The sequence below is a fragment of the Ceratotherium simum genome, chromosome 12 (assembly GCF_057802395.1).
Source record: "Ceratotherium simum simum isolate JZ-2026a chromosome 12, ASM5780239v1, whole genome shotgun sequence".
Taxonomy (NCBI): Eukaryota; Metazoa; Chordata; class Mammalia; order Perissodactyla; family Rhinocerotidae; genus Ceratotherium; species Ceratotherium simum.
Genome location: NC_141911.1, coordinates 35,010,453 through 35,030,606, shown reverse-complemented (window position 1 = coordinate 35,030,606; position 20,154 = coordinate 35,010,453). Strand labels below are relative to the sequence as shown.

The 20,154-nt window shown below is 32.3% G+C and overlaps 1 protein-coding gene across 6 annotated transcripts in view; it reads right to left on the bottom strand.

Moving 5' to 3' along the window:
* Window positions 1-20,154, bottom strand: part of LRBA (LPS responsive beige-like anchor protein) — a 718,950-nt gene that overhangs the window by 493,409 nt on the left and 205,387 nt on the right. For all 6 annotated transcript variants that reach the window (XM_087437546.1, XM_087437548.1, XM_087437549.1 and 3 more), the window contains exon 34: window positions 16,809-16,870. In XM_087437546.1, coding sequence (XP_087293672.1) covers window positions 16,809-16,870 — 62 coding nt within the window. The remainder of the gene's footprint in view (window positions 1-16,808; window positions 16,871-20,154) is intronic.

The following is a 20,154-nucleotide window of genomic DNA, read 5'->3' as shown; positions in this document are numbered from 1 at the left end:
TTAAGCACTCAAAGTAAACTATCAAGAACTTTTCAACAGTGTTTTTGCACTTTGTGTCAGCACTCTCTCAACAGCATATGTAACACAAACCTGAGTAACCCCTACCAGGAAAGAATATAGCATAATAGTAAAGGACAGGTTTTATTCCATTGTCTCTTGAGAGGGTAAAACAAATCATTACGAAATAGCAAAACAAAATATTTCCCTTTGGAAAATTTTAATTTTGATGATTTTTGTGAACATATACATCTAAAATGTACATCTAGTTCACACAAATATGGCTCAGTCTATAAATGATATATATAGATAATTACAAAGTTAAGAAAAGACAGAAAAGTTCTATTAAAGTTGGATTAGCAAATGGTTCCATTTTATAATTGCTTATTTAACAAATACATTGAATGTGTACTATGTACAAGAAATTGAATATTGAGGAAGTAATTATTTATTGGATTTACAAAACAAAGAATACAAGGATTTAAAAATCCAAAAGATTGAGATAACCATGCAATCAATTATATAATTATTATAAATATAGTTTTAAATTATTTGTAAATAATCAATCAAAAAAAACAATAATCTCCTTGCTGTTGTGTTTAACCATACATTAAAATTAATATTTTTGCAAGTGCCTTTAAACATCTGTTTTTAAACTTTTTTAGGAAAAACATATTCTCCAGCCAATAATGATCCTTCAAATAACTTCCAAACTGGCATCAATTTAGTTAAAATCTTTCACTAATCAATACAGAAAGCTTGATTTCAATAAAGGTGACAAAAGTTGCTCTAACCCTTTCCAGCTACAAGCTCTCAACAGATGATCATCATTAAGCTTATATCAGGGCTTCACATGCAGGCAGGAGCTATATAAATGTGTCCTATTACTACGTGGTCAGTCTGTTTGGCAACTCCAGTTCTCCAGACATATGGCAGTTGCTGCCCTTTGAGGTCTGAAGTCAAGTCTTTAGGGAATCTCAAAACCTGCACTGAAATTACAAGGAGTGTTCATTAGAGACTGCTGGAGACGAAACATGAAAGACTTCCATTAAAACTATATAAAACAGCTAATTATTTTTAAAAGATTTTAAACTCTCTAATGTACTCAGCTACAACAAAAAGTATTTACCAACTGAATTCTTTTTAAAAGAACTACTTTCAGGACATGGGTGCAAACAGCTTTCTTCTTGCCTCCCATCCCCCACCTCAATAGGCCTAACATTCATTTTACATGAATCATCAAGGTAAGATTTTTATTTTGTGGAAGAGAATGCAATTATCTCATACCTCTAAATTCTTTCTACAGATCACTGTAAAAATGTTTACATAAATTACGAAATGAAGGTATTTTTAGAGACAAAGTTTTGTTTTCTAATATTTAGTTTTGAATAATATATACTGTTAACTTAAACTCAGCCAGACATACATGCTTCTTTTTTTTAGATGCTTTTTTAATCCAAAAAAGTTTGCCTCTATTTTATTTTTATTCCATTTTAAATTAATAATCATAAAAAAGTTATAAGCACAAAATAATATAAATTAGTAGTCAATCTATGAAATGACATTTATCAGATAATATTATGGAAAAATATATGAAGATTCAAATGTTTAAAATTAAGAGAAGAATGTCAATAAACTGACAGACAGGAGATCAAAGAAATCTTATGTCTGCTTTCTCAGGATTTTGAAAAACATAAAAAGTATAAATATTTTCTAATTAATAATTGTTGCCATTTTAACTTTTTAATGTATGGACACTTTTTAACTTGAGAGAATGATTAGTTATTAAGTTTCACAACAAAAAAATACTATTACAGAATATTTATTTCAGTAACAAATCTCTGTAAAATGTTATATAAAATTCATTAGCTTGCCTCAATCATTTCTTGAATTCACATATATGTTGGTTTCTGACAGCCTAATTCCAAAAAGCAATTACAACCTCAATCCACATGTAAAAAGATAACAGAAAGCAAGTACGTTAAACCAGTTTAAAAGAATAAAAATCTAAAGAAAACAGATTACAAATGATTTATATGAATGCCTAGTGCTGAAGTTAATTACAAGTAACCCAATAAAATAGTGCCTTTATTATTGTACAGCAAGTAATAGCTCTAGATGTAAAAACCAGAACTCTTTCTGCTGACTTTTGCATGCCCAAGCCCACAGCACACAACATTAAGAATTAAACATGTAGTAAATAAGGCATACAGAAAACAGCAGTTTTTAACTAAAAGCAGAAAACTCTCCTGCTGTTTAACCATTTGGGGTCTTCCACTCTGAACAGTGACCACTGTAAACTGATACTATGTATTCATTGAGTAAATTCTTAATGTTAATATAAAGTGAGATTTTAATTTCAGTGTTCAAAGTTTTACATCAAATGAAAAATAATTGAGAAATAGCATCACGTTTGTTTTAGCATACATTAGGAGCAAATAAGGTACTTTTTATGTTTGTGCTATGAAATGATGACATCTTCAGAATTAAATTTTTCCTACATCTATAAAGCTTTGTCCAGATTTTAAATTATACCATACTCTCTAAGACGCATACAGTGTGTGCTCCAGTAACATATTTTAGTTGTTAATAGTCACAATCTGTAGCCAATCATAGCATGCCTAATGACTTTCCTGGTGAAGAGGAATAAGATATTTCAGTCCAGAACGATTCCATAACTCAAGTATTTACCAATCCACCTAATGAGATATTAGCTGATATCAACTTTAAGTATAATGAAAAAGTCCTAAGACATGTTATGGATAAACATCATCATGTAGGCCATTCTTTGATCTACAACATAACTGAAGTGGTGATACGATGAAATACTTGACAACGTGGTTTTGCTGCACAAATAAATCAGGATTGATTTAATTAATAACAGTGCAGCTCTCTGGCAGTATTTTATTCCTATCAGCTTCATCTCCATTAGAAATACATACAATATTAGCTTATTTTGCTTTCTTTTTTTCTGAGTCAATAACTTCACAAATTGGAATTTGTCTTCTCAGCTATGATGAAACACTTCAAAGGCAGGGATCTCTATCTCTTTGAGTTTTCAATAGTACCTGATTCCATATAACAAACATTCAAATGTTTGTTAAGGAAATCATAACATTGTTAGGTGAAGGAGGGAGGAGCACAACACTAAGAATACTCAGAGATCTTCAAAGCATTACTACATAGTTTCCTGTGGCTGCTATAACAAATTATCATAATTTAGTGGCTTAAAACACTACAAGTCTGTTCTTGCACAGTTCTGGAGGCCTGAAGTGCAAAATCAGTTTCACTGAGTCAAAATCAAGGTGTTGGCAAAGCTGCTCTCCTTCCGGAGGATCTAGAGGAGAATCTGTTCCTTGCCTCTTCCAGCTTCTGGTGGCTGCCAGCATTCCTTGGTTTGTGGCCACATCGCTCTCTGCTCCATTTTCACATTGCCTCCTCCTCTTCTGTGTGCTTATCTCTAATCTCCCTCTGACTCTCTCTTATAAGGATACAAGTGATGGCATTTAGGGTCCACTCAGATAATTCAGGAATATCCCCTCATCTCAAAATCCTTAACTTAATCATACAAAGACCGTTTTTCCAAATAAGGTAACATTCACAGGTTCCAGGGAGTTGACACAGATATCTTTTTGGGAGCCATTTTTCAGCCTATCGCACTAGAGAAACCAAATTGAAATAACAGAAACAGCAATGTGAAGAAAGGTGAACTTTACTAACAAGTTCAAAAAAATCCAAAAGATTCAAAAGAAATAAAAACTGTTTTTAAAAATTAGTATATTATGGCAAAAAGTCGAAAATTTTTTAAGCAAGTCAATTTCTGCCCCAAGCGTTGGTTCGAATAATGATTGTATTGTGATTGGTTTTGTTTTCAGTTCCAGAAATTCAGCTTAATTTGCTGAGTATAAAGCCTATCAGGCAACAAGAAACTGAAAGCTGGGCAGTTGAGCTACTAGTAACAAGCGGGTATCACAGAGAGAGACGTAACAATTAGCAGAAAAGCAATGATAGCATTGCCAAATGTCCAAATAAGTAAGGCAGCAATCCAGACTTGGTAAAGAGACTGATAAGAAATAGAAAGTTTCTTTAAAAAAATTCTCTCAAATTATTTTACTTTCACACTGCCACTGACCAATTTCCTTTTTTCTTAACTTAGAGTACTAGCAAATAGAATCGTATTCTCATCAATTAGACTAATGCTACAAAACAATAGTGAATCTTCTGAATGGATATAAATGTAAGATGAGACGACTCTGAAAGATCGAGTAAATGTATAAGCTTTGCTAGGTAAAGGAATAGATTATCTTTCCTCTGAAAACAGAACAATAAGAAACCAAAATTAAATTTGCCCTCAGTTATGTAGTATCTGATAACAAGAATATCCTGACAAACCAAGAGACCCAACAAGACAATAATGCTATTTTAATCAAATGCCTAATGAAAACTTGAGCTTTCAAATAAAGAATTTTCAAAAATATATAATTACTATCAAAAAGAATACACTATGCATCCAGTATTTAGGATATTAGTATGCATTCTCATGCTCACTATATGTAAAGACACATTGTGAAAAGAGAAAGTGTCAGGAGAACGTGGAGAACACGTTTAGGGTTAAGAAGTTTGGTTTTTGGGTAAATTACCCAGAAAATGGCATGATGTACATAAGACATATGTCAAATATCTAAATACTATTTACAAGTCAGCGTAGAAATAAGTATAAACTAAAATAAAACAGCTATTGGAGACCTTGAAAATAAGGCAGAGGAGTTTGAATTTGACAAGACAGTAAACTACAGGTTCTCTTGGAAAGCAAACATGAAGAGACTCTTCTAGGAATGCAAATTTGTCAGTATGTACTGACAGAGGTAAAATCAACAGAAAGGAAACACGTCATTTTACTAATTCAGGAAAAGCTGCATCAGAATCTGTGATTCTTTACAGAGACCTTTTCCAAATGATACCTCCTTTTGCCCCTTCCTGTCTCCCCCATTCTGATAGCACAAGTTAAGAATCATCACAATGAGCAACTGTTAATGATATTGATATATTTGGCCAAAAAAAAAGGTTGATAATCAGGGAACTAGATTAACTGTTACAAAAGTATTTCTCAATTACAGTAACACAGGAGGTGTGCTGAAAATAACATAGTATAAATAAAAAGCACTGAAGTATACAAGAGAGACTCTTAAGAAAATCATTAGAGTAGTAATCCCTACAACGACATCAACCTCACTTGTATAGATATACTTTAAGACTTTCCCAAAAAAGAGATGTCACCATAGATAGCACAGGAAATAATGGAATCACCTTTGGGGGCCTACAGAAAATATGAATGTTACCCATTAACTTTGTCTACATGGAAAAGACCAAATACTGCTAACCTATGAGACTTCTCCTAGTTCTAACATTCTATGGTTTGAAATGAAAATGGACTAGACTAGGCACATAACCAGAGGAAGAACAGAAAATAATGAAAAAGATACTGCAGAAATAATGGTGGATTGCATTTGTGAGGCAAAGATCTGAAAAATCAAATTAATTTCATGAAAAGAAAACAAGAGACACTGAATATACTGAACAAAGAAAGAAGATTTTGTGTGCTTTTAAAACACTTAGATTCAGAATCTAGTAACTTTAATTTATAACCTACTTTGCTCTGTGGACTGTTCTACACACTTTTACATATATTATCTAATACAATCTTTACTACATCCATTTCACTCAGTAAGAAACTGAGTCTCAAGCAAGTGAAGCAATTTGCCTAAGGCTATAGAGTTAATAAGTGCTAGAAAGAAAAACATTATTAAAATTCTAAATCTATCATCACAGCATTTTCCTGGCCTCAGCCTCTTCTTAAGATCCTGTCCAAGGCATCCTTTTCCTTTCTCCTTCTGTTACCAGTAACGGAGACAAGAGCCACTCTACATTGGCCACCTCCAGCAGCTGAGGAATTTACTGCCAGAAAAGCAAATAAATAGCCTTCAGTGTTCTGATTCTTACTTTATTCAGGCCCAAATCAAAGTTCAAACTTCAGATTTTGTTAAAACTGCATACATGCTTCTGGAAGTTCATATATAAAACAGAAGCTGGACTAAAATTGCTGCCTGACTTAAAAAATGCATAATAGATAGAATATATGTGCAATTAATAATACATAATAATTATCCCTTCCTAAATTATGCTATTATATACTAACTATACGTGTCAGAGTACTAAAGTACTAAATAACTATTTCCCCTTGGAGCCAACTGAGGCAAACAGGGTAAATACTTTAAACAGACAGCAAAATTTAAATGTGGATCAGAACTCTGATGACTGTGACTAAAATCCATTAAATTACACACTGTTTATGAAAAATTATACGGTATGGGCATACAGCTGCGCCTTTACAAAGTTATCAGAGTTTGGTATTAAACAAAGACAATCTCAAGCTTTACACTTTCAACCTAGCCTTTCTGTAATACTTTAACTTTAGTAGATTAATTTGAAGCAATAGAAAAAAAGAAAGGACTAAGCAAAACCAAGCAGTAATAGCTGAGAAACAGAGACGCCGACCTGTATTCATAATTACATAAAAACCAAAGGAAAATGTTAGGCTTAGAATATTCCCATTCATGTATTCCTTCTTTTTGCTAACGCTTTTCCTAATCCCAACTTTAAAAGACCAGTTGTAAAGTGGCAGGGTGCCAAATTAAAGCACACTTTATTTTCAGATGTCTCCATACTCATAGGCTGACTTCCTGTCAGGAAGAGTTCCATTTCACTGAATACCCCAATCAGCAGGGAACTTGCAGAATTAAGTGCCAGTTGATATTACTTTGTTTTGCATTTACCACCCTTGAGAATAATGTTCAAAGATCTAGTTATATAGTCAGCGTGGTATCATCCTTCTGACTAGACTGCCAAGCCACAGGGTGTACTGCCAGTTCCAGAAAATTTACCTTAAAAGGTTGTGTTTTCTAAATCCTAGTGTGCTAGTGAATCAACAGGATGCCTGTATTTCAGAATAAATTCTGCATCTAAAGTTAAATTATGCTTCTCTTTGGTTGTAACAAAGCACTTTAAATACCGGAAAGGTCTGCATCCAGATTCAAACAAAGATCAATTAATGTTCACTAACCCATCAACTTAAATATTTTATTTTTTAAAAGTAAAATACAGTACTTTAGTCTGACATTTTGTTTTTAACGTTTTTGCTGTCGTTTAAAGACACATGATTCCATCTTATAAAAGCAAGTTATCTGGTATAACAATTTGAATCAAGTAAAACCATAAATATTTTTACCATATTAGCATAAAGGATAGTTATTAAGCTGATTTCAGACACTTTAAAATTGTTAGTGCTTTTAAGATTTTTCATGATCAGTTAATATAGCTTGAATCTTGAACGACCCTCTCCAACTCCCATCGACTTCCTGTCATGCTTCAAAGGCCTCTAGTTCCTTCTTATAAAGTCTAGTTCCTTCTTATAAGGTCAACTGTTTCTATTGCACGCAAAATTAAGTTAATTCAGAGCATTTCAATATAGAACACCTACGCTCACAGTCTCTGTCCATTCTAAGGATAAAACACTCATAATAGCTCTAAGGCAAAACTAGGTGATTGTACTGGAAACCTATTTTTTTGATCCCGATGTTGATCACTACCCTACGGATTCTCATCCATTTGCAATCAAAAGGTCATAAGCATTGACAATAACAAAGTTCAGAGACAATCAATTTACATTCACTAATTTTCTATAAGTACATTCTAAGGATGAAATACAAACACATTCAGAAAAAAAGGAGGGGAAACATTGTGGAAAGGTTGAAATATTAGAGTATATTGATCCTAGTTGAACCACGCTACATATAAACTGGTCTTTAAAAAGCCAATTGCCCCCAAAGTCCTATTTACATTGGAAAAAGTAGGGTTAGTTACAAAGAAAATAGAATGATTTATTTATAGCATATCAAAGTATAAGTTTCAACATTTAAGACACTTTGCAAATTTGTTGCCATGCAAGCACCTTTTAGCACATTGAAAGAAAAAGGTGAGAATCTTTCTACTCAGATATAGATTTATTTCTTTTATGAACAACAAGTTATTAACATATTTAGGTAAAAACATCATTTCTAAGAGCCACAGGTCCAACGTTTGTCAGATTCTCTTTCTTAGCAGAAGCTGTGAACCTGAAATGAATGTTGGGTTATCTGAAGCTAATGGCTTAACGGTGATAGAAATAATTCTACAGAAAGAGGAAAAACTACATGCACAAAATTGATTTCTTCATAAGAGGTCATCAGTTGTGACTCTTTTAACCAGGTCCTTTTGAGACCCAAAGCTGATCAAGTGAAAGGGATTTAATATGTATCACTATCTTACTTTAAAACCTTTAAGTAAGCACAGGGCAAGAATTCAGAATTAGTGTTTGAAGTCTATATATAAGGTCTAACTTGCTTTTCAGATTAAGATAGAATTGTACGGAAGAAAGACTATTACTAAATAGAATGGTTTTCTGGTTTTTATCTAAAGTAAATACTTTTTTCTTCTTTTTGGTGAGGAAGATTAGCCCTGAGCTAACATCCGTTGCCAATCCTCCTCTTTTTGCTGAGGAAGACTGGCCCTGGGCTAACATCCATGCCCATCTTCCTCTACTTTATATGTGGGACGCCTGCCACAGCATGGCTTGATAAGCCGTGGGTAGTTCCACGCCCAAGATCCGAATCTATGAACCCTGGGCCACCGAAGCCAAGCGCGCGAACTTAACCACTACGCCACTGGGCCAGCCCCCTAAAGGAAAGACTTTTTAATGAATAAAAAACTCAAGAACTAATTTTAAAGGGAACTTTACCTAAATAATGTAAATATATTGATTTATTTAATAAGTATCTATTAAATATTTATTTTATTATGATCCTGACACTAATAAGCAGTGCAGACAAAATGGACAACGAGAAATGGTTTCCTGACCTCAAGGAGTTTTCACTCTAATAAAAGAAACAAAAATTATAATATAGCATAAGTACTAAATTAGCTCTTATGTCTACAAATTTAACTCTTCTTTAGCACTTATCTCTGTAAATTTAACTCTAAGACAGAGTTCTCTAAGTTCATAAATTCATAACTAATAATGCAATGTTGGGGACATCTAAGCTAAGAACCAAAGATGAGTAAGAGTTAATAGGATTTGGAATTATTTTTATTCTAATTTACAGTAGAAGAAAGAAAACATATATTAAATGAGTATTTTTTTAATATAATATATGCACAGAGAGATTTTGGTAATATGTTCTCAAGCCAAAAATATCTGTACATGTCAAAAGATTGAGTTCTTCAGATCATATCAGAAGAAGAGCAAATTCCCCTCCCATTTATTAACTGAATGTTCCTAACCTGGGTGAATTTGAACTACCAGCATTCCGTTCTCCACACGCTTCTCAGGGTTAAGGATCACCAAGATAGATTCCTTTTGTTTACTATCTCTAGGAATTGCCTTATACACAAACTATACTTTATAACACATAGAATTACTACAGATTTGAGTCAAATACTCTGGACTTAGGCATCAGAGTCATTTCTTGACTCCTAATTCTTTAATCCTATTAACTTCTTTAATAACGACTTCATAACTTGATCATATCTAGGTCTTGACTGCAAGCTACTTCAAATCCTAGTTGCTTGAATGGATAAATGAATGACATGTGAAGAACACCAGTCACTGTACAATTTAGCTGTGTGATTATAAACAGTCTATTGCTAAAATTTTATTCATTTTTTTGACAAATATTTACTGAAAATTTATTTCATCAGACACTGTATCATATGACATTCACATACAGATTAATTTCATTTTCTTTGGACCTCTTGGACTTCTTTTAAGTGCATAACAAAGTTCAATTCTATAAATGGATCAATAATGATATATGTACTATCCCACTAATAAAAAATATATTCTGATTCTGGTTTCTAGACTTTATGCTACATATTTGAACACCATTACAGAGCATAAATTACCACAGTATTGACTAAAAATGTAATATGATTCACTCAATCAATATAGGAAAGAGCTATATAATCAATTGATGTCAAACTATTTGAATTTATCCCTAAACTTGGGGTTAGTGCTACATAAATAATGTAAAATATATATTATATATTTATATAAATATATACATACATACACATACACATACACTCCTGGTTAAACTTAAGTTGTTCTAGAAAGAATACCAACTCTTACTATAATCAGTTCTGAAGATCCCTTCAGAAACAACATGTAAATTGGAAGTTATGTCCGAATCACCTACAAAGGAGAGAGAACAAGTGACTGAGATAATTTCTTGTGAATGAATAAAAAATAATCAGTGTTTCATGAAGAAAATAGCTATAATTTTGCATATCAATGATTTTCTTTAATCATTGTGATTGGAGAAGCAGAGAAAAACAAAAGCAGAATACTAAAAAAGAGGCATTTCCTGCATTATTCATTCTCACCTCTGATGCAACATCAGCTTTCCCAAATAATATTTTAGAAAAATTATCCACATGCACTATGGCCAAAGGATTCTGTGATCAAATATGCTAATATTATTCCCATTACAGATTCAACAGTACACATTTATACATATTTATATATATACATACACCCATACATACATACATACATACACACACACACATACATACACATACATGCATTTATTAAAGGCCTTGAGGGGTCCTTCCAGTAAAGAAACCTAATTAAATTTAAACCAACATTTTCCAGATTTATTTACCACCATATGCTTTTTCCACAGAACATCCATCATAGTATGGATGTTCATACTATGTATAAACACATTGGGATTTTCTGTACTGGAAAATTTCAGTACATAGTAAACACACTGTAAATACATTGGGATTTGCTGTACTGGAAAATTTGGATAGTAAGAACTATCAAACAAGCACAAGGCTAACAGAAATCCAAACAAGGAAAAATATAGGTACTAGAAAGAGTAGAGGAAATGTTTTAAGAACTTTAATATCTAGTGATCCTGATAAATTATAAAAACATAGATGAAACCCAGAAAAAAAAATTTGACTAAAGTCAAAGGAACCAAATGATCTACTCATGAAGAGAAATAAAATTAGCATTAGATTAAACAGGGATTAATAAATAGCTTTTTTGTGCTCCATCCCTAACTCCATTCCCTACCCCTGTGTTTTGTGTTTTTCTTCAATTCCTTACAAAATTCTATGTTGTGTTACAATTATTTGTCTCTCACACTAGATTATAGTTTCCTTACAAGGAGGAGATTATCTTAAAAGCATTTGATACGTGCTGCTAAATAAAAGAATAAATACCACGAGCAGGCATAAAAGGAGGACTAACAGCAGATAAATTCACATAAAGCTCTGTAGAAGAGAGAGCATTTGAACTGAGCCTGATAGACAGTAAAACAAAAAATTCTGAAAGTAGAGCTAATGGCCTCACCATTCTGCTATAAAAAAGCTCCATACCATAAGATTTCCTTATAGGTGAAAAAATGCATAAGGAAGTTAAGAAGATTTGTTTATATTTCCAGTAAGCAACTTATACTCAAAATTCCTATTTTGAGGTTGGCAAAAAGATAATACGTTGTTTTACTGGCTCAATGATTTCTTTTTAACAACCAGACCATTTTCTTAATACTGGATAGTGAGTTTTATTGAAAAAGGTTGAAGTATACCCTAAATACAGCACATTCCTGAGTATCTAAGCACCACAATTAAAAGAAGCAAATCTCCATTTATATTAATTTCTACAATTAGTAAAACTCATCAACAGTAACAGAAATCAAACCAGCAGCAACTTGTGATAGGGGTGGGGATTGATTACAAAGAGGCACAGGGAACATTCTGGATTGAAATGGTTGTTACATGGTTGTGTATGTGTCAAAATGCATCAAACTGTACACTTAAAATGTGTGTATATATATTGTACATTAATTATGTTTCAATAAAGTTGATTTTTTAAAAAGAAGTAAATCTGGTTAAGCCAAAGGAAAATGAAAAAACTAAGACCCTATTTATAAATGAACACGACTACAGTATTAGTAATGACAAAATAGCTGACAATAAAAATGAACACTTAATAATACACAAAAGTATGGAGGTATTTCATAATGAAAAAGACCAAAAGGCAAAAGCCCAAAATATTGTGATTTATGACCAATGTTACCATTCATTTATTAATTATACAATTATATAAACATTTGGTTGAACAGTAATTATGCTGGATACTGGAGATACAATAGAAAACAAAACACAGTGCTTGCCCTCAAGAAACTTACAGTCTAATGGGAGAGAAATAAAAATCACAGACAATTTAAAGAAAGAATGAAATTACTATAATATGGGTCAGTGAGTGTTCTGGATGAATACCTCACTTAGGCTTAGAGTTGGGGGAAAAGGGGAGTCAAAGAAAGCTTTCCAGAAGACACTCCAATTTTGCTGGGAGCTGAATTATTTATTTATTCTATAAATACTCATTGAGCAGACATCATGTGCCAGGGGCTGTGCTGGGCACTAGGTATACTTCAACAGTCAAAACAGAAGTAGTTGTTACCTTTATTGGGCCTAGAGTACAGAGAAGGAGACTGACAATAAAAAATTAACAAACTAGCACACGTATACTAAAATTTGTGGTACATTCTATGCTGGGTGCTAAGATGAAAACAAGCAAAAAGATACTAACTATAGATATGATGCTCTCAGAAGAAGATAATTAAGCTGAATTCTGAAGGATGAGAAGAAGCCAACAATTAGAGACACCAAATTTGAAGGAGGGAAATTTCATGAAAAGAAAAAGTATATATGCCAAGACAAAAATATTATGGCACATTTGGGTAACATTAAATAGTTCAGCATAGCTTGAGAATAGATATAAAAACTAAGTGGTAAAATGAGGTCCAAACAGCAAGAGAGCCCTAATAATAAAGGATACTTTTGTGTCACGGTATAGAGCTGGTTTCCTTTTCTTTCCAACTTGGTTTGTTTAAATTATCTACTTTACTCAAAATACCCATCACAACTGTAAAAAGGAGAAGTTCATGAAATAAAAGGTCAAGAGAAATAACATTACTGTCACATATTTAGAAGGGATAAACTCAAAAAGGAGAAGAAAACTACAATTAGAGAAAAGAAATTATGGGAGAGTGACGAAAGAAACATTTTACTATAAAGATTCAGAAAAAAATTTCAAGTGGCAAAAATTCAAACACAAAACTGACAAAAGAATCATAAGAATGGTAAATCTGGTTTTTATTATGAATATTATTATTTTAAATTAATAATTCAGAGGTATAGAAAGAAACACAAATCAAAAATAACCAAATCTTATATCATTACCTTCATGTGAAGGAATTATTCCCCAAAATAGCAACAATCTACATATTTTGATCAAAAAAAAATTTTATGAAAAATCAGACTAACACAGTATTTTAAATTAACTTTTGCTGCTAATTAATTACTCAGACAGGATGCCAGGCCAGACTACATGCTGCTTCTAGTTTTTGTATACACTCTATGCGTTTCTGATAAATGGGAAAAGAATAGATGACCTGGCAGAAGGCTCAGACAATAATATGTGATTTACAGGACATGAATGCAGCTACCATAAGATTTATCTGACAGCCCTCTCCGATAGTGGACTGTTGAGTATCCGATGGAATGATTTCTAGTCTAGAAAGTCTACTACTGAGTAGCCATACACATTATTTATTTATTAGATGTTTTGGGTTGAAACCATTTTTAAATGATGCACTTCACAATGCACAGTCATAAATTTAGCTTTAAACTCAAGAAGGGAGGTAGTGTTATTGGAATGTATGTCAGACTGAATTAGGATGAGCAACGCAACGCTTTTATAAAGTGGCCTTGAATGCAATGTCAGTTCTTTCAAAAATGATATTAACGTCAAATGAGCAAGACACAAACACTTTACACAACGCTAGAGTAATATTACTTGAAATATTTATTTAACATTTTCTTTAAATTCATATAGATGTCTACAAGGTTTATACACATACACAAGAAATATTGGGCACAAATAAGTTACATGCTTGTGAAAAACTGAATCTGAAACGTAATTGAGAACTTGTGCATTTTCTAATGCATCAGAGAGTATACAGTTTCCTGAAGAATGTATACAGTCTTATTTTAAAGAAGTAAAGATTTAAATCAGGCTTTGGAGCTCAAGTACTTCTTAAATTGTTTTATATGGGATTCAATATATGAATAAACCTAACTTAATAAACCTTGGGGGTGTGTGTGTGTGTATATATATATATATATATATATAAAACTTCATTCAAAAATATAAGCTGAGCATTTTAAGAAAGTTTTTCAATTCTAAATAATAGTATTTTACCTTAACAATGTTAAAAATTAAATGGGATAAAATATGAAAAGGTTTCTAATCAACCTATTAGTGAATGAGTGGATATTAAAAAATATAATCCTAATTGAAGCTTTAAGAAAATACATAGTGATCTGTTTGGTCTTAACGACAGCAAACCAAATGCGAACATTTCCTCATTTCTTAAATTTAGGATCTAAACTCTCTTTTGTAATAAAATGTGGCCAATTTAAACTCCTTGTTAAAAAGAATGCAAAAAGAAAATAAGTTTCGAATGGATTCATGAAAAATAATCAAAACATGGCTGATTGTCATGAAATTAACACCAACTAATTTGTAAAGTTTTAAATCAAATTTGCAGATGTTAAGTTCATAAGCATATCCCATTATTTAGGTGATTAAAAAGGAGTTTTTGACCTGATCTTTCGATCTTTGGCACTCAGACCTCTCCATCTCCTCTTAAGAAATTAATTAAAATTTTAGCAAGATGCTAGCTGTTCACTTCCCACCCTATCTCAGGCTAAAAAAAATTATCAATCAAACTCAAGCCATCTCCACCCAGTATCTGCAAAATGTCGACTTCAAATTCAATTTCATATCTCTTAAGCTTTCATGTAGAAAAAGACAGTTCACTTCTTAATAAAATAAATCACTTTTGTGATTGCCAATCTGACCTCTTTGAATTAGGAAAATTCAAAGTGAAAAATGTAATTATCACCCCTGAACAATCTGTATACATCTGGAGCTAATTCTGGATTCATTTTTCACATCATTTTTCACACTACGCTCCATCTTACAGAGACGCCACGGAACTTTTGAAGAACTCATAAAAAATGCTAAAGACTTCAAATAACCAATAATGTATTTTATTCAAGAAAAACTTTGAGAATATCTGACCATTGCAACTTACTCTACTAAGTGACCTTCGCATACCATTTGATTGGATTAGTATTAAACATCACTGTGACATACATGACAAATAGGTGTATTAAAACATGTCATTCTTTATCTTTTCAGCTTCTAACATTCAACTACATAATATATCTGAAATACCTTTCATGTACATTTTCTAAACTAAAAAGTGAAACTTCAATATCAAAATTCACCTATGAAACAATAATATCACTATAAACAATAAATTCATACTCCTGTGAAGAAACATCCAAAACTGTAAGTGAATGCTTCTTAAAAGTAAGGGTAATTTCATGTCGCTTTAAGAATGGCATATGGTAATTTCCATCCAGAAAATAAACAAGCAATTATTTCAAATCAGATTACTTAATGGGAAATTTTATCCAGTCAGCTTTTAAGGAAATGGAGTTTTCTAAAGGAGACGATTAAATTATAAAACATGATTCTCACTGAATCTAAGAGTAATAAGCCCACTAGAAACATAAGTACTCCTCACAAGTTCATTATAAAAATCCATTAGGTGTAATCTCTACAAGTAATTGTTCTTATTGCATTTTATCGACAATGCATAGTATTGATTTTTCACACCTTCTATGATTCTTTAATTTGTATTCATGAAATGTCCATCAGCACAGTCTAAATAAATTTGGCAATATGGGCACTAAAATGAATAAATCGATGCAAAGAAACACTAATTTTGCATTATCCTTATTCTTCAGGCAAGTAAACCATAAGAGTTGTAAATGAAGGTCAAAGGTTTTGAAATGGGTCACAACCCTTGACCTCTAGACCAATATCCTTCCTATTAAAAAAGACTATTTTAAAGTTTTAAGTAGGGGAATTTACTACCAGCAAGATATCATTTTTAAAAGACTACGAAGAAAACTTTCAAGAAAAACATTCATCCGTTTAATTGTAAAACAGAAAAGAAAACATCACAGGATCCACATAGTTTTTTAAAAATCATTAAAGTTTACCACGTGAAGCATAAGGTTTCTGAACACTGAAAATAATTTTGCTTTTAGGAATTTATTTACTACATTTTATTATGATGGCTGCCATATTTTTGTTGATGTTTTCCCAAATTTACTCTGTATGTCAAAAATAATTAGCAATGACAAGAATTCAAAATTATTTATCACTCATTTTATAACCTCTGCACAAAAGGGAAGTAAACTCATTATTCCCAGGGGAGTCAGAGTGGCACTTCAGAAGGTATAAAAATAAATCTGTTTCTATAACCTTAATATATGCAACAAAGAAATTTAGCCATCTCAAGATCATTTGATCTGGACATTTTTTAATGTGACTGTAAAAACTTGTTTCTCATTCATCTATCCAATTTCTCTCAGCACTTCAAAATTATCTGCTAGTATCAAAGACAAGAAGTAATCCTTTTGCAGTGCAAATAAAATTATTTTAAAACTGCAAACTCAAAACTCTATTATAGAAAAATTTCTAATAAAACAATTATAACTTCCTTGTAAAATAAATTCATGTGAGAATTTACTTTAATCCAACATTTATTCTTGTCACTCACCTGAGAACACAGTAGCATAACCAACTCCACAACTGAGCTACTAGCCTTCATGCAAACCAGACCTATTGGAAAGAGAATTAAAAAAAAAAATTACAAAGTGAAAAACAAATATGAAGGATTTATTTGTTATAAAACTTGGTCCAAGTTGGTTTTTAAAATAAAATTTAACATCTTGCTAAGGACCAAACCATACACATTTGATCATATGAGAAAATGAGGTACTTTGTGGCATCAATATGACCAGAATTTTTTTAAGCTATTTCATTACAGCTTTCAAACTACTAAAACATTTATTACAACTTCATATATAATGACATTTCGCAATACTCATAGAAATGTGCACAACATATGCAATATTGATCAATATCATTTACATTTTGTTTTGGAGAGAACTGATTGCTATACATGCAGAGAAGGGAAATGGCTCCCTGACCTTTGCTTTCTCCACCACACTCTCTCCCTTCAACCCTCTAGCTATCAATCAAGTTTCCATTTTGTTTCATGGCAGCAGACATCCCAAACACTCTTATTAGTACCTTGACCTGTGACCTCACACTAAACCTTAACAGAAGTGCAAGCTGCTGTCTGTTATATATTCTTGATTTCTTATAAATAAATTCATTTACATTTTCCCTTTTATGTTTCATATGGGTTCACCAAAAGTATCTCAGGAAGGAACTTTTATACAGTTATACCTGTCTAAGGAATTCTTTAGTTTTAATTACCAATAAAATCTAAAGTAGTTCATTCAAAGAACATTTTATAACCAGTATCTTAAAAAAGCAATGCCAATAATTAAAAGCACTAAATTACATTACTAATAATCAGAAAAATTATAATTTTTATTCCATAATTTTCTAAACAAACACAAGTTTAGGTTCCAGAGTGTAACAACTAAAACAATTCCTAGAGGCATTTACACACTCTACAGAATTATCTACTTTTTTTCTCCCCATGAAAGCTCTTACAGGCATTCTATCCCATCCTATTCCCTTTCTTTAATCTTCTTGCTCTGTAGTTCTTTCTCCTTCCCTCTTTCAGTCATGATGCCTTATATCTACTGATGGCACATGTTGCATTCTGTAGCCTTATAAACAGCATTCAAGTTAAACAGGCTGTTCACCCTTTTGACTTTTTAGAAAAGTTAGAACCATTTTTCTCAATGTCTGAAAAAATATCATAAAAATGATGGTAATAGTGTCAGCACTGGCATGAAAATTAGCTGCACAACATCTACATGTTGCATTAAACAAGCAGGTCATTAACTAGACTAAACTGTGGTATCTGTAGAGCTAAGATGGGCATAGCTCCTCAGGCTGATGCCAAGGCCAAAAGGAAGGCCATACCAATACTCCATCTCTCATTGCTGGTGTAGCTTTCTGCTGGTCTGAAATCTTGTCATTTTTCATAAATGACAAGAAGCCCACATACTTCAACTTCAAAAGACACTACTTCCAGAAAGTAAATTCAGATCTTTCTACAACTAGGTCATTATTCCTTATTGCTTTATTCTAGTGGAACCAGAATTCCTACCAACTTTCCTTTTACAGCAAAGCATTTGGGCTCCGATCTGGCTCAGCATTTTATATCCACTCAGAAAATGAACAATAATGATAAAAAGGGCCTTGCGCCGTCCAAAGTTAGAAAGATGTATAGGTGTTCTTTTGTCCCTTTTACAACATATCACAGTTCAATACTTACGTACTTAAGAAAAAATTGTATATTTCAGTCTATTTCTCAATAATAAAGGTTAGCAAATCAAAGGAAGGTTGATGCTACCTAGTCAGATGCGAAGATTTAGCAAAAAAAATATATCCACTGATCACTGAGTTGAGTGCTCAATGATAGTAAAATGTCAAATAACATTTCATAGTTTGACTAGAACAATTTATGTGATTTTGGAGTGGGGTTTTGTAGATTCATAAAGGATGGGGGAGGGGGGCCACAGTGGATGGTATGTTAAATTTTAAATGAGAAAGGGCTTTAGAGGACAAAAGAGACCTTATATTAGACCCCTAATACTAAGCTCCCTGCCTAAAGGGCATTGATACTGTAAACACAAGTATATAACCTTGGAAGTAAGTAAACAGGAGATAATCCCAATACGGGACTTATCAGATTGCACAACTTAATCACATCTCTCTGTGTCTGAACTAAATTTTTGCCTCTGGGTGACACTGGCTGCATGTATAAAAAAGCAAGAAATAAATTATAAACCAGTAAATCTGTCTTCAGATTTACATTTAGACTCTAAGAATTATCCGAAGGAAGGCCCTAAAACAACACTTGAAGTGAAGTTGTAAATTATTGCAGAAGTATCAATTTTCATTTTATAAACACACACACACACACACATTCTATTATTGTTCCAATTATCAGAAAGCAAAGTGCTATAGACTCAGAGATCTAAATAGACTCATAATCTGACCTCTCTAAAAGCCTCTCAGAATAACGGTAGGACTCAATTTGCTTGGTTTTATTTTGGGTTTTTTTCCCCAAAAATATGGAATTTTAGTCTCTTCAAAAAAAGACAAATTCAGGATGCCGAAGTCAAGAATTCTATACTCTTCCAGTGTTTCATGACCAAAGACCACTGCAATTTCTTCCCCAGAGACTATTTATTCCACCTCTATACTCATTGTTTTTCCTTACTACTAAACTCAGAAATACTAAATGACTCACCAGATACTAAGCTAGTAACATCTGAACCGATTAATCTATCTAAACTCTCAAGTATACCATGAAAACAGTGATGACCATTCACTATCTGGAATATAAGAATCCTTTTTTTGAAAATATATATTTTAAGTCACCTTAAATAATTTGCAGAAAGATAAAGGGGTGGTGATAAACATTATTAGAAGTTTTAATAAGAATTTAAGCATAATAAACTCAAATTCTTATTCCATATTTTCCTGGTTTTGAAGTATTTGTATATATCCTGAATGAGCAACGTCCTTTGGATACAACTAACTGCTCCTCATGAATCTCTAAACATGATATTCATCTTGTAAATACTAACTCCAAATTTCAATAAACTTCTAATCTGCTCTAGATATCATTAATTCTGGTCCTTCTTCTTGAACTTACATCATCAAATGAAATACTTTGGAAAAGTTGGATCATTCAAAATTTTGTTGAAGAGAGGACAGCCATCTTCTTTGCTCCAGAATTGCAAAATAGTTTCTTCTCTAGATTTACGAACATCATTTAGAAGGATCAATCGACTAAATTTTTTCATTTCTACATGAACTTTTCCTTCCAGTCATCTTTGTGTATTTGACAAAACATCTGCCTTTAGTATTTATTCACTCAGAAACTGTACCAAGTAAACTGTGGTGCATAA